This window comes from Macaca mulatta, chromosome 19 (assembly GCF_049350105.2).
Source record: "Macaca mulatta isolate MMU2019108-1 chromosome 19, T2T-MMU8v2.0, whole genome shotgun sequence".
Taxonomy (NCBI): domain Eukaryota; kingdom Metazoa; phylum Chordata; class Mammalia; order Primates; family Cercopithecidae; genus Macaca; species Macaca mulatta.
Genome location: NC_133424.1, coordinates 24,575,457 through 24,589,935, shown reverse-complemented (window position 1 = coordinate 24,589,935; position 14,479 = coordinate 24,575,457). Strand labels below are relative to the sequence as shown.

Genomic DNA, 14,479 nt, shown 5'->3' with positions numbered 1-14,479 from the left:
TTGGCCTCCTAAAATGTTGGGATTACAGGCGTGAGCCACTGTGCCTGTCTGCAAGTCTTTTTACTTATAAAACTTAGACATTAAAATAAGAGCACAATTATGTCTTTCTCCTTACTTTCAACTATGTATTCATCTCTTGAAGCTGTTCACTATTGCCAAAAGTAGGTATAAGTTAAACTAATAATAAGTTATTTATTTAAACAAAGAAGAATTTCTCACAAACTAGTTTGTATCACCTCTCTCTCTGTCTCTCTTCTTTTTTTACCTTCACAAATCCACTTGTAATTGCTGCTAATCAAAGTGTAGATTCCAGGCATCTTGAATATTTCTTCTCAAGTTACAGTGCTTAAGTTTGGCCCCAATAAACTGTCTACTTATATTCATGTTGTGTCAGCTTTTTTTTAGGTGAAATATTATTTAGAATTTTCTAGAGCAGCCTCTGAGTAGATTTCTTCTTTGATTGTACTCGCTGTAACAGCCAAAAATGTAGAGTGATGTTGATTTTATCTGGAATCTGCAAATAAGGTCTGGCCTCTGCCTGGAATTTACAAAACAGGGCCAGACTTTAGATTGAGAATGTACAGAAAACCAGCAGGAGGCGTTTTCTGCATTGTGAGATGTCAACATAGACATTTCAGATCCCTCCTTTGAGAGTGTGGCTCTTTGACCTTTTCACATCTTGTGTGTTCATCTGCTAGTTATGTGAGAGGCCCCAGGTGTAAATAGAATCTGATGACAGAATCTCTAAGTGTAAACAAGCATCTTAGGAGTGAGAGATCAAGGCCACAAAGTAGCCAGAGCCCTGAGCACAACTATAGCTACCTGGAAAATGTGATACCGGGGTGTTATTGTCCTTCTACATGCCCAAAAGCTAGCTAATCAGGACAGGTGATCCAGGTTCTGGAGCTCCACCAGGATAGTTTCATTTTCTTTTTAGAATCAGCCTGAGTCTCTCCTGCTGGCTTATTGGGCCATCAGCCCAGGGTCACTGGAAGTGCTCTCATAATCACCTAGGCATCTGAGACATTTGAGAATCTCCAGAACAGAATTGTGTCAGGCTGACAAGAGTGGTTAATTTTGCTTCTGTCTTAATGTAAAAGAAATGAGTCATCTGGTATTTGTTCCTCCCACCATACAAGAGATGTCTTTGGCTGGTACCCAGATGAGAGTTTCTCTGGTTCCCTGGTAATTGGGTGAAAAACAAGGAGGCGATCTGGAGACTCAAACAGATAAACAAATTGATTCCATTTCATATAGTCATTAGAAAAATAGATAAAGCAGTCATGGTCCCTACCATGCAAGAACTTTTAGTCTTGACTATCAACTGGATAAGTGGTATAATTATGCATCATATGGTGGGTACAATAAGTAGATGTGTGCAAAGATATGGGATTTATTTGCACCATTTTCTTTATATTGTTGAGACTTCTGATGTCTACACCTGAACATATATTTATAAACAAAAGAGTTATTATTTGTATTTTTTAGCTTGCTAAGAATACTTACCTTCTAAAAATTATTTTAGAAAACCTTAAGCGTTTTGTTTAAACTGCTTATTAGTATGTGATATGCCCTTGAGAGGGCAGTGGGGTTTAAAAAGATTAAAAATTATATAAACTCTGAGATTTAAGTTTTTTTTTTTTTTGGTACACTTAAAAAATGAAACAACTGAAAATACTCCCCAGTGGCATAAAGAACAGAATTTTACATTAGTTCTACACCTTGCCCCAGCCCTGATCAGATTCACCCTTTTTGAAGACCTTATTTAGGTGTGGCCATACTCTGGAGTCGTGCCTCCCAGAACTAACTAGAAGAGATCAGAGTTTTGGGTGATGAATCCTGTTGCTTTTTTAGGGTTGATGCTCATGATTTTCTGAAACCCAAAAGCAGATAAATGGAAAATATGAAATATGATTTATATGGTCTTAATTTTTAAATTTTTTATTGAAACCATTGTTTGCAGAGACATTACATTTAGCAACTTGTTTTCTGTCCCTGCAGATATAGTAATTGATTCACAAATCACAAAATAATAAATATAAACACAACAAAAATTCATCTAAATTGCATTAAACTCTTTCTATCTGTATCCCGCTCATCTGTCTATCAGTGACAGATAAACAAAAGAAATAAAAATGCTGGGTTCTTATTCTAAATCCTTGGAATTATTGAACACTTAGTATAAACTCACAGGTTTTATCAGAATTAAATAATGGGTTATCAGTGCTCTGTAACCTCTTATTGAGCACACGGTACCTGCTTAATAAACATTGCATTAGTACATGTGCACATGTTGTTTTCTAAATGCAGACTTACTCAGAAATTGCTGCTTTCTGTTTTCTCTATAAACTTTAAAGAGCCAGCAAATAATATAATACTTTAAGATAAAGAATGGTTGTCTTCATTTGTATCAAAAGTATTTGTGTTGTGACAAGACTGCTGAATATAAGGGACTCTGTGCCATGCCTCATTTTTCTACATGCCCAAAAGCTAGCTAATCAGGACAGGTGATCCAGGTTCTGGAGCTCCACCAAGATAGTTTCATTTTCTTTTTAGAATCACCCTGAGTCTCTCCTGCTGGCTTTTGGGCCAATGCTAATAATGAGCCCAGAGAGAGTGACATCAGCACTGACAGGGGACTTCTTTGAAACACCCATTTCCTGGGCAACAGAGCGAGACTCCGTCTCAAAAAAAAAAAAAAAAAAAAAAAATTAAAACACCCATTTATGGACCCTTTCCAAACCTGAAGAATCATACTACATAGAGTGGGGCCAAATTTACAAAGTGATGTATAAGCTCATTAAAGCTTGAGTAGCAGTGCTTAGGTAAGTGGTTATAAGGGCAGGCTTCTAATTAGAATCATATGGCCAATTTGCAGAACTCTCTTGTACCCTTTTCACAGTTTGTTTAGTGTTCTCGGTGAAAGCGTCTATTTGTTTTCATTAAGTGCCTCATGTGACTCTAAGGTGCCAGAATCAAGTATGACGAGTTCAAGATACATTTATGAGAGTTAAGTGCTGCCTTTGCACTAAAGGGTGGTCCAGGAACCTGTTCTGTTTGGGTTTGGTAAGGACAGGACAGTGTGGCCAATATTTCTATTACTGTAGCAGAAATTGCTAGTGTCTGTAGCAGAGGAGAGAACCTGAGGACCAAAAAATAAAATATATATATTATATATATACACGCACACTTTTTTCTTTTTTTTTAAAGATGAAGTTTCACTCTTGTTGCCCAGGCTGGAGTGCAATAGTGCAGTCTTGGCTCACTGCAACCTCCACCTCCCGGGTTCAAGTGATTCTCTTCTCTTCCCTCAGCCTTCTGAGTAGCTGGGATTACAGGCATGAGCCACCACGTCCTGCTAATTTTGTAGTTTTAGTAGAGATGGAGTTTCTTCATGTTGGTCAGGCTGGTCTCGAACTCCCGACCTCAAGTGATCCACCCACCTCAGCCTCCCAAAGTGCGGGATTACAGGCATGAGCCACTGCGCCTGGCTGCAGATAAACTTACATTTTTTATCTCTGTGGAGCAGCTCATTGTTCCTAAATCTTTTCTGTTATAAAGGACAGAAATGGGTAGAGTTTTTCTGTCTTGGGCTTTCTGCCTTTGGGTGTTGTGGTAAAAGATGAACATATGGTGCTCAAATTTTTAAAGGCAGATATAATTAGTCCAGAAAGTGTCATCTGAGAAATAATTCTAGAGGAGGAGGAGACAGAAAAAATGACTTTTCTTCAGCTAAACATTTCTGACATCAAGAGCTGTGTCCACTCTGCCTCCTGGATTGCCATGTGCTTAGTACTTGCAAATCTTTACTTCTATACTTGTGTTTTTTCTCCCTAATGAGTTTTTCTTAACTACTTTTACAAATGCTTATGATAGTCGAGGGTCTCTGAAAAATACTTCGTTTCTATATATCACAGCCTTCTCTACATCACGGCTTCTTATATGCCATGCAGAATTCTTACCATGAATTTGTGATCTGCAATATTAAAAATGTTGACTGGCTGTTGAACATGGATAGCTGTGGATACTCAGTATCCCTCCCCTCCCCTCCCCTCCCCTCCCCTCCCCTCCCTTCCCCTCCCCTCCCCTCCCCTCTCCTTTCTTTCTGAGACGGAATCTCACTCTGTCATCCCGGCTGGAGTGCAGTGACAGGATCTCGGCTCACTGCAGCCTCCACATCCCAGATTCAAGCAATTCTCCTGCCTCAGCTTCCGGAGTAGCTGGGATTACAAGCACACATCATCACACTCAGCTAATTTTTGTATTTTTAGTAGAGACGGGGTTTTACCATGTTGGTCAGGCTAGTCTCAAACTCCTGACCACGTGATCCACCTGCCTCAACCTCCCAAAGTGCTGGGATTATAGGCATGAGCCACAGCATCCAGCAATGATACTCTATATTTCTTTGGGGGAAAATCTGGGGTTCCTAGTAAAGATGGAGAACATGTAATGTTGAGGTTTTTTCTGTGTTCTTTATTGTTTTGAGGCATTACACGATTAAGAAAATGCTCATTTAAACAGAATGGCATTTATTACCCAGAAAGTTCTGAAAGAAGTGGCTGGGCAATTTGGCTCACGCCTGTAATCCCAACACTTTGGGAGGCTGAGGCGGATGGATCACAAGGACAGGATTGAGACCGTCCTGGTGAACATGGTGAAACCCCATCCCTACTAGAAATACAAAAAATTAGCCAGGCGTGGTGGCATGCGCTAGTAGTCCCAGCTACTCGGGAGGCTGAGGCAGGAGAATCACTGGAACCTTGGAGGCAGAGGTTTCAGTGAGCCAAGATCGCACCATTGCACTACAACCTGGGCGACAGAGTGAGACTGAGTCTCAAAAAAACAAAAACAAAAACAAAAAACAAACAACAATTACCAGGAGATACCTGTTTATTTGGTTGCTAAAGAAAGACTACTTAAAGTCACTATTAAAAATTGTAGAACATGGACGATATCTGTATCTTTAACTTTCCATACAACTGATGTTTTCTTACAGTTAAATTCAGACTGTAACTGGCTTTAGTGGGGGCAATATCTCAGTAGTGATGCTGTGTCCTTCTAGGTGCATCAGCACACTATAAAAACTTGTCCTAGTGCATTTGATGTTAATAACTCACTTGCTTAGTAAGCTCTCTTACAGATTTTTTCGCTATAGAGTTTTCTTTTTTTCTTTTCATCATTAAGTATCTTTATGCAGCTGATGTCCATAAACCATCACATTTAATCTGGCAGCTGCCCTGTTTTTGAGGTTTTCTTTGTATTTATCTTTCTTTGGTAAATGAAAGCTCTCATCTTTGTTTACAGGACAGAAAAACTGAAAAAGACACAGACTCTTCCACTTACTGGATGTTTGACAAAATGATCTTTTGGGGCCAAAACATTGGCATTACTGGTAAACTTGGTAAAGATTCCGTAACTTAGACTTTATTTCAGATCTCCTGAAACAATAATCTGCATTAACAAGATGTCTGGTTTATTATACACATTAAAATTCAAGTGTTACCTTCTAAGTCAACATGTCTATTTTGTCTGAAAAATGTAAACAGCTATGTCTTTTTCATCTGAAAAACATACACAACTCATTCTGTATTATGTAAATATAGTCCCCCAAAAATGTACATGTTAGTGTTTATGCCCTCAATTTTATACTTCATCATCCAGACAAGTATCATATACACACTGATTTTGTGGATATTATGCCACTCTCTTTTCTCAGAGTTAGAGAATATATTAGAAAACGTTTGTGTTTTGACAATTATTTTATTGGATAATTTCAGTCCCTCTTATAAGTTAGAATCAGTTCTGTTCACTTTCTGATTTTACCTTGAGTCAAATGGAAAATTCTGCCAATAGCCACTTTGTAAGTATGTGTGTTTGTGTGTCTTTTCCAGGGACTGTTGACATTTACAGTTGTGGCCATAGAATTCTCTTTGGAGGAGTAGCAGTGCCTGGACACTGCACAGCAGAATTTATAGAGGAATGGGATGAAAACCTGGCCTTCCTGGGTGAGGATAACTTTAATACAAAATTCCTTATATAAACTAAAGTTTTCATTTCTCTTTTGTAGAATGTTTTCTGGTAATTTATGCTTTCAAATTTCTGTTTTCAAGAAAATCCTGGGGATTTGTCTGTTTAGAAAATAATTTCTTCAAGAGGTTTCATCTTGACTTGAACTTTCCATATTCCTGAGCTGATCTGTGTCCTTCACTTTAGATTATTGGTAATTTCAGAAGTTTAGTTGCATAAAACATTGTTACTCAGGCCTTAAAATCTAATTGTCATCAGCAATTTTTAATTCAGTCGTACCAGGCAGTGAAATTAAGAACCTACAAAATTAAATTATTTTCTTTTTTTCTTTTTCTTTTTTTTTTTTTTTGAGATGGAGTCTTGCTCTGTCACCCAGGCTAGGGTACAATGGCATGATCTCAGCTCACTGCAACCTCCACCTCCCAGGTTCAAGCGATTCTCCTGCGTCAGCCTACTGAGTAGGCTGGGGTTACAGGCGCCTGCCACCATGCCCAGCTAATTTTTGTATTTTTAGTAGAGACAGGGTTTCACCATCTTGGACAGGCTGGTCTCGAACTCCTGACCTCATGATCCACCTGCCTTGGCCTCCCAAAGTGCTGGGATTACAGGTGTGAGCCACCGTACCCGACCAATAAAAGTATTTTCTAAATATTTAAACATTTCTGTTATAAATTAGTATATTGGGATAAATTTATTAGAATATTCTATTATATCCTCTTTACTGAGCACATTACTAAGTTGGTAATTGGAGAATATGAGTAAGATTCATGTTAGTTATTTTTAATAAAACAGGTATTGCTGTCTCTAAGCCCGACCTGATCACCTCTCTGGAGCAAGGAAAAGAGTCCTGGAATATGAAGTGACATGAGATGGTGGATGAACCCCCAGGTAGGTGAGAGTGAATACAACAGATGACATGGATGAGGGGTCCAAGTCAAGAAGAAAGCAAGTCCTTAAAGTGATTTGGGAAGCTGTGTTCAAAAGGAAATAGTTTCTGGAAAGCCTGAAAATTTTTAAAAATTATACTCTCACATAGGGGCATCTTCTGTCTTATGTTTATAAAATTTCTAAGAATTCTAATTTCCTTTCAATGTTCTTCTTTCAAATTTACAGTGACAGCTAAAGTACTGTTCGTGACATACAAAAAGAGTGTACAATCTGACTTTTTTTTTCCTTGTTTATGTGGACAGAGAGATATCTCCATAATTTTGAGATACTCTATGTTAAACTATTTTTAAGTTCTCTTTTTACATCACGTCTGAAATGCATGAGAGTGGTGGTTTCTGTTTCATTGGTTTTCTTGTTCATTTTTTCTGCACATTTCATCCTGTTTTCATTACCATAGTTTTGAAATATAGTTTGAAATTATAAAGTATGATGTCTTTCTGCTTTGTTCTTTTTTCTTAAGATTGCTTTGGCTATTCAAAGTTTATTGTAGTTTCATGTATATTTTAGGATTGTGTTTTTCATTACTGTGAAAAAAAAAACACTGGAATTATGACAGGGAGTTTATTGAATCTAGAGATCACTTTGGATAATATAGCTGTTTCACAATACTTATTCTTTCAGTAGAAATATTTTTAAATTTATTTGTGTCCTGTCTACTTTTTTTCATTGATTTATCTTTTACTTAAAAGATTTACAAGCTCCATGTTTAAATTTGTTCTAAAATTAATTATTTCATTGCTATTGTAAATAAGATTTTTTTCTCTATTTTATCAGACCATTTGTTTAAAGTATATGAAACCATAACTTGGATTTGTGTGTTAATTTTATATTTTTAGTTTAAACAGGTTTTAATGTACTGCTTATGTTTTTTTGATATAAGATTACATGATCTACCGAGAGCAACGTTTTACTTTTGGTCTTCAATTTCAATGACTTTAAATTTTTCTTTTGACTATTTCTTCCACATACTTTCAGTGCTATGTTAAAATAGAAGCATTGACAATAAGAAACAGTTGTTTTGCAATGGGGTCTGTAAATTTAAAGGAGCAAACACCTCTTCAAGATTTTATAAACTGGTTTCAGAAAGTAAAAGTAAATTTTTGTTTGGCCCCCAATGTGATAGAATGCCCTCTGGGTTTGTAGTGAAGAAGGGGTGCAGCTTGGTCTTAAGGCTGCTGGGTTTGCACAAGGGTCCACCTTTAGTTGTCTTGTTAAAAGGGGCTTGGATAATTGTAGTTCACATTTAAATTTTGGACAGTTAATTTTTGGATAGAGTGAATATCTTTCAGGACTTTGCTGTGCATTGCAGACCCAGGGGCAGGTTTCTGCAGTCGGGTCTGCATATGGTGGACTTTATATCAGGATGTGGGTGAGCATGGCTTTCACTGACTACAAGAGAGAATTTTCCCAGGTCACTTTGGGTTTCTACATAGGCAGAACCGGCCATGAACTGTGGCTCAGGGACCTGGAAATGAATCATGAAACTGCCTCAGGGACCACAGTAAAGGCCAAGGTCTGCAGGCCTGCCAGCATGGCTGTAAATGGGTGTCTTCCTCTAGGCCTCTGGAAGGGCAGGACCTCCCCCAGACTGTGGCTGGGAAGAGTTTGGGATGGTTACAGAGTAAGTTCAAAATTCTCACTGGAACCAAGTTAGGTGGAACATTTTCTTGTCTGTAGCCAAAAACAGTATTCCTGTAGTTTGCCACCTGAATGAGGGCCTGCCTTCTAAACAGAATTACTTCAATCTTGGGCTTTGGCAGAACACAACTCCCTTCCTAGATCTCAGAACTCTCTTAAAGGCACTTTTTTTTTCTTCTTCTTCTTTGAGACGGAGTCTCGCTCTGTCACACAGACTGGAGTGCAATGGCGCGATCTTGACTCACTGCAACCTTCGCCTCCCGGGTTCAAGTGATTCTTCTGCCTCAGCCTCCCGAGTAGCTGGGATTACAGGTGCGGCCACCACACCCAGCTAAATTTTGTGTTTTTAGTAGAGATGGAGTTTCACCAGGTTGGCTAGGCTGGTCTTGAACTTTTAGCCTCAGGTGATCCACCCACCTTGGATCACAGGTGTGAGGGATTATAGGTGTGAGCCACTGTGCCTGGCCAAAGGCACTTATTTTCGAGATGTGGTCTTATTACATAACCCAGGCATGTCTTAATATTTTGACTGCAAGCAATTCGTTAATGTATCATGTAACTGTCATTATCGGTGTAAACCATGATGCATGGTTCTCTCAAAAAGGCATTTTCGTTAGGAATGGCTGACAAATTTTCTTGCTGTCAGGGGATAAGCAAATAGGGTGCCCTTTTTTTTTTTTTTTTTTTTTTAGTCTTATTAATGTCACTCTCTATATAAATTTTTACTTTCTATTTTCTACTTCAAATTTGTCTGTAATTTTAGATTCAGACATTTAGGGCAATATACTAGAATTTACATGTTGTGCCTGAATTAAATTAGATAATTAGTATGCAGGCAGGCAAAAAGGAATTATAAAATTTTCAACTACTTTTGTCAGCCTATATCTAAATAATAGCATAGTTTATTCCCCAAATATTTGTTTTGTATATGAGGCTCTAACCCTATTCTGCTAAATATATGTATAATTTCACAATGTAAGGTGTTGTTTGCTTCTATATTTGGATTACAGTAGTTTTATTTTGGGTAAAAATAGCAAATATTTAAAACAAAAATTGACACTAGTTTATTTTAAATGCTTATCTATTAAAAGTTTTTCATTAGCATCTCCTGTTTATGATTGTAATTCATTTTCTCTGAAATTTTATTACCTTACAATAGATTCCAGTAATTTAAAATGCCTGCCTTCCAGGAATGCACAGTTACAGCCAAACATTGCAGTCATCTAGACAAATTATTTGTTAATGTACATTGATGTTGCCAACTAGATTTTATGAGTAAACATTTATTATTGTCTTGTAGTACTATAATTGTCTTTTTTACTGTAAATTTCTTACTATCAGTTTATTGTTTTTAGTTTTATTTATGTATTATAATTTTAGACAATTGGCAATTCTGTTTGTATACTTTAAATTAATGTGGGGTTTAATTAAAAGATAAATGAGCCATATGTCTGTCACAATCAGATTATATATATTTGTGTGTTTATATCTGCAAATGTGACCCCAATTTTTGTTATAGCTTATCTTGCATATATTTTTTCTTAGCTCATTCTCTTTTTCTCTTTTTTTTTTTCTTTTTTTTTTTTTTTTTTTTGAGATGGGGTTTTGCTGTTGTTGCTGAGGCTGGAGTGCAATGCACTATCTCGCCTCACTGCAACCTCTGCCTCCAGGGTTCAAACAATTCTCCCGCCTCAGCCTCCCAAGTAGCTGGGATTACAACCATGTGCCACCACACCCCGCAAATTTTCTTTATTTTTCTTTATTAGAGGCTGGGTTTCTCCATCTTGGTCAGGCTGGTCTCGGATTCCTGACCTCAGGTGATCTGCCCACCTCAGCCTCTCAAAGTGCTGGGATTGTAGGCATTAGCCACTGTGCCCAACCTCTTAGCTCATTTTCAATGTTGGTTTTATCTTGTCTAAGTGAGTAGCCTTGGAAATAGCCTCATTTTCGCCATGTGTTTAATGATGAATACGTATTTCCTTTGTGTGAGACAAACATTTTGTGATTTGGAGGTAAAATTTTAGAAGATTTATAATTTGGTATTTTTTTTCAGTTTTTTAAGAAGTAATTGTTGTAAAAACACATAACATATAATTTAGCTTCTTAAATCTGTTTAAATGCACATGTCAGGGCCAGGCATGGTGGTGGCTCACATCTGTAAAACCAGGATTTTGAGAGGCCAGGACAGGATTGCTTGAGCCCAAAAGATTGAGACCAGCCTGGGCAAAATGTGGAGACACCCTCTCTACAAACATTTTTCTTTCTAAGAAATAGCCAGGCAGGGTTGTGTGTACCTGTGGTCTGAGCTACTTGAGAGATTGAGGGGCAGGGTTACTTGAGCCTGGGAGTGTAAGGCTGCAGTGAGCCATAATTGTGCCATGCACTCAAGCTTGGGTGACAGATTGAGACCCTGTCTCAAAAAAAAAAAAAAAAAAAAAAGAGTTGTATATTTCAACTATCTTAACTGTATTCACATTGTTTTGCAAAAGACTTCTAGAAATTTTATATCTTGTAAAACTAAGACTCAGTATCCATTAAATAACATTTACTCATTTTATGCTCTCTCCAGCCCTTAACAAACACCCTTCCACTTTCTGTTTTTACGAGTGTGACTGTTTTATATATCTTACATAAGTGAAATAATAATATCTATGATTTCATTACTGGCTTATTTCAGCTGACATAATATTCTCAAAGTGTATCTTTAAATGTGACAAGACTTTTCTTAAAGGTTGAATAATATTCCATTGTATCAAATATGTCTTGAAGGTCCTATGTTGCATATTTTAGATACAGATTAATAAATGGAATTGCTGTATGTGATAATAATTTTATTTTTAATTATAAGAAGTACATTTATAACATAAAATAATGGGTGCCTCCTTGTTTCCTTGTTTTCTACCGACAGTCATCATGGGTTTCTTTCTTTTTTTTTTTTTTTGAGACAGAGTCTCTGTTGCCCAGGCTGGAGTGCAGTAGCATGATCTCAGCTTATTGCAACCTCTGCCTCCCAGATTCAAGCGATTTTCCTACATAGCTGGGATTACAGGCACATGCTGCCACACCCAGCTAATTTTTGTATTTTTAGTAGAGACAGGGTTTCACCATGTTTGTCAGTCTGGTCTTGAACTCCTGACCTTATGATCTGCCCAACTTGGCCTCCCAACATGCTGGGATTACAGGTGTGAGCCACCGTGCCAGCCCGTCCAATATGGTGAAACCCCATCTCTACTAAAAATATAAAAATTGGCTAGGCATGGTGGCAGGCTCGAGGCAGGAGAATTGGTTGAATCCAGAAGGCAGAGGTTGCAGTGAGCTGAGGCCATGCCACTGCATTCCAGCCTGGGCAATAGAGCAAGGCTCCATCTCAGAAAAAAAAGAAAACAAAAAGAACTTATCTTCTTATGGCTGATTAAAAGATTTTTCACTTATGGTTTCAGGAAATAATTGAACTTTATCAGTATGGATATTCAGTTTTTAAAATAATTTTGTGAAAAGATTATCTTTTTTCTATTGTGTGCTCATGTCAATTTTGTGGGAGATTATTTGGCCATATTCAGAAGGGTTCATTTCTGGGCGCTCTATTCTGTTCTTTCGTCTGTTTATCTGTCTTTGTGTCAGTACCACACTGTGTTTGTTATTGTTGCTTTTAATATGTTTCAAATTCAGAAATTATAATGCACCTTTGTTCTTTTTCATGGGTGTTTGGCTATAGGTCATAATAAAATTTTAACATTTTAAACAATATTTCTTTAAAAAACTGCTATTGGGGTTTTTATGAAGATTATATTGAATTTGTTTAGCACTGTAAGTTGTATTAACATCTTTGAAAAATTATTATATTTTGATTCCTGAGCAAACATATGTTGAGGAGTGTGTTTTATTTTCATATATTTTTGGATTTTTTTTTAGTTTTACTTTTAATTTCTAGTTTAATTCAGTTTTGGTCAGAAAACACAAAGTGTGTAATTTTGGTCTTAAATTTATTTGTTGTTGTATTTGTTGTTTTTGTTTGGAGACAGGATCTTACTCTGTCAACCAGACCAGAGTGTACTGCCATGATTTTGTCTCATTGCAGCCCCAACCTACTGGGTTCAAGTGATCTTTCCACCTCAGTGTCTCATGTAATTGGGACTACAAACATGAAGTACCATGTCTCAATAATTCTTTGATTATTTGTAAGGATGGAGTCTCACTATGTTGCCCAGGCTGGCCTCAAACTTTAACTCCAAGTAATCCTCCCACCTTGGTCTCTAAGTGTTGGGATTATAGGCATGAGCTACACCACCTAGCTGGCATTCTTAAATTTAATAAAACTTAGTATATGTCCTAACAGAATATGCCAGGTGCAAATAAGAATATTGTGTATTCTCTTGCTTTTGACTGGAAAGTTTTGTACTCATCTGTTAAGCCTAGTTGGTCTGTAATATGGTTTTGATGTTCATGTTCTCCAAACCTTATGCTGCAATGTAATCCTTAATGTTGGATGTGGGAGCTGGTGGGAGGTGTTTGGGTCATGGGGGCAAAGTCTTCATAAATAGCTTGGCACCATCCTCTTGGTAATCAAAATGTTTACACTCCATTAATTCAAATGAAAACAGATTTATTAGAAGAACCTGGCTCCTTCATCTCATACTTGCTCTGTCTGTTATTATGTGACATGTACATAATATCTATGATTTCATTACTGGCTTATTTCAGTTGACATAATATTCTCAAAGTGTATCTTTAAATGTGACTGAATAATATTCTATTGTATCAAATATGTCTTCAAGGTCTTTGCCTTCAACCATGATTGTAAGCTTGCTGAGACACTCACCAGAAGCAGATGCTGGCACACATTTTTTGTACAGTCTGCTGGATTGTGAGCCATATAGTCTTTATTTCTTTATAAATTATCCACTCTCAGGTATTCTTCTATATGTAAAATGATTAATACAGTCTATAATGTTGTCTAGGTTTTGTTTTCTTATTGATTTTTTAATCTGAATTTTCTGTTATTAAAACTGGGGTCTTGATGTCTACAATTATGTTGTTATGGATTTCTTGTTTTAATTTTGTTAATATTTGCGCTCTCTCTCTCTCTCTCTCTCTATATATATATATATATATTTTTTTTTCTTCTTTTTTTTTGAGACAGAGTCTCGCTCTGTCACCCAGGCTGGAGTGCAGTGGCGCGATCTCGGCTCACTGCAACCACCACCTTCCAGGTTCAAGCAATTCTCTCGCCTCAGCCTCCCAAGTAGCTGGGATTATAGGCGCTTGCCACCACGCCCGACTGATTTTTGTATTTTTAGTAGAGACGGGGTTTCGCCATGTTGGCCAGGCTGGTCTCAAACTCCTGACCTCAGGTGATCCGCCTGCCTTGGCCTCCCGAAGTACTTGGATTACAGGCGTGAGCCATCGCGCCCGGCCTGCTTTATATATTTTGGAGCCCTTATGTTATATATACATATACATACAGCTAGGGAGATAGATATAATAGTTACAGATTTATGGTAAATCAACCTATTTTATGAATGTATAATATCAATGTTTATCTCATGTTAGCACTTGACTTAAAACATATTATGTCTAATACCTACCCAGTTGTAGTTACTATTTTCATAAAATGTAGTTTGGTTTTTTTTCACTCTGTGGTTTTCAACCTATTTGACTTAGTGCTAAAATGATTCCCTTGTAGGCAACATACTCTTAGCTTTTTTCTTAAGCCAGTAAAGCATTTTATTTTTTCTTTTTATAATTTCATTTATCTACTTGTTTATTCATTTATTTTTGAGATAGGGCCTCACTCTGTCAACCAGACTGGTTTGCAGTGTTGTGATCATGGCTCACTGCAGCCTTAACTTACCAAACTCAGAAGATT

The 14,479-nt window shown here is 37.2% G+C and overlaps 1 protein-coding gene across 4 annotated transcripts in view; it reads left to right on the top strand.

The window, feature by feature from the left end:
* Window positions 1-13,684, top strand: part of LOC106994692 (uncharacterized) — a 49,229-nt gene extending 35,545 nt beyond the window's left edge. For 2 of the 4 annotated variants that reach the window (XR_013408813.1, XM_077977117.1), the window contains 4 exons: window positions 5,305-5,401; window positions 5,892-6,005; window positions 6,820-6,915; window positions 8,804-13,684. Coding sequence is in view for 1 of the 4 variants with exons in the window: in XM_077977117.1 (XP_077833243.1) it covers window positions 5,305-5,401; window positions 5,892-6,005; window positions 6,820-6,890 (282 nt within the window). In the remaining 3 variants the exon portion in view is untranslated. The remainder of the gene's footprint in view (window positions 1-5,304; window positions 5,402-5,891; window positions 6,006-6,819; window positions 6,916-8,803) is intronic. The other 2 variants (XR_013408814.1, XR_013408815.1) reach the window with 2 other exon arrangements.
* The last annotated feature ends 795 nt before the right edge of the window (window positions 13,685-14,479 follow it).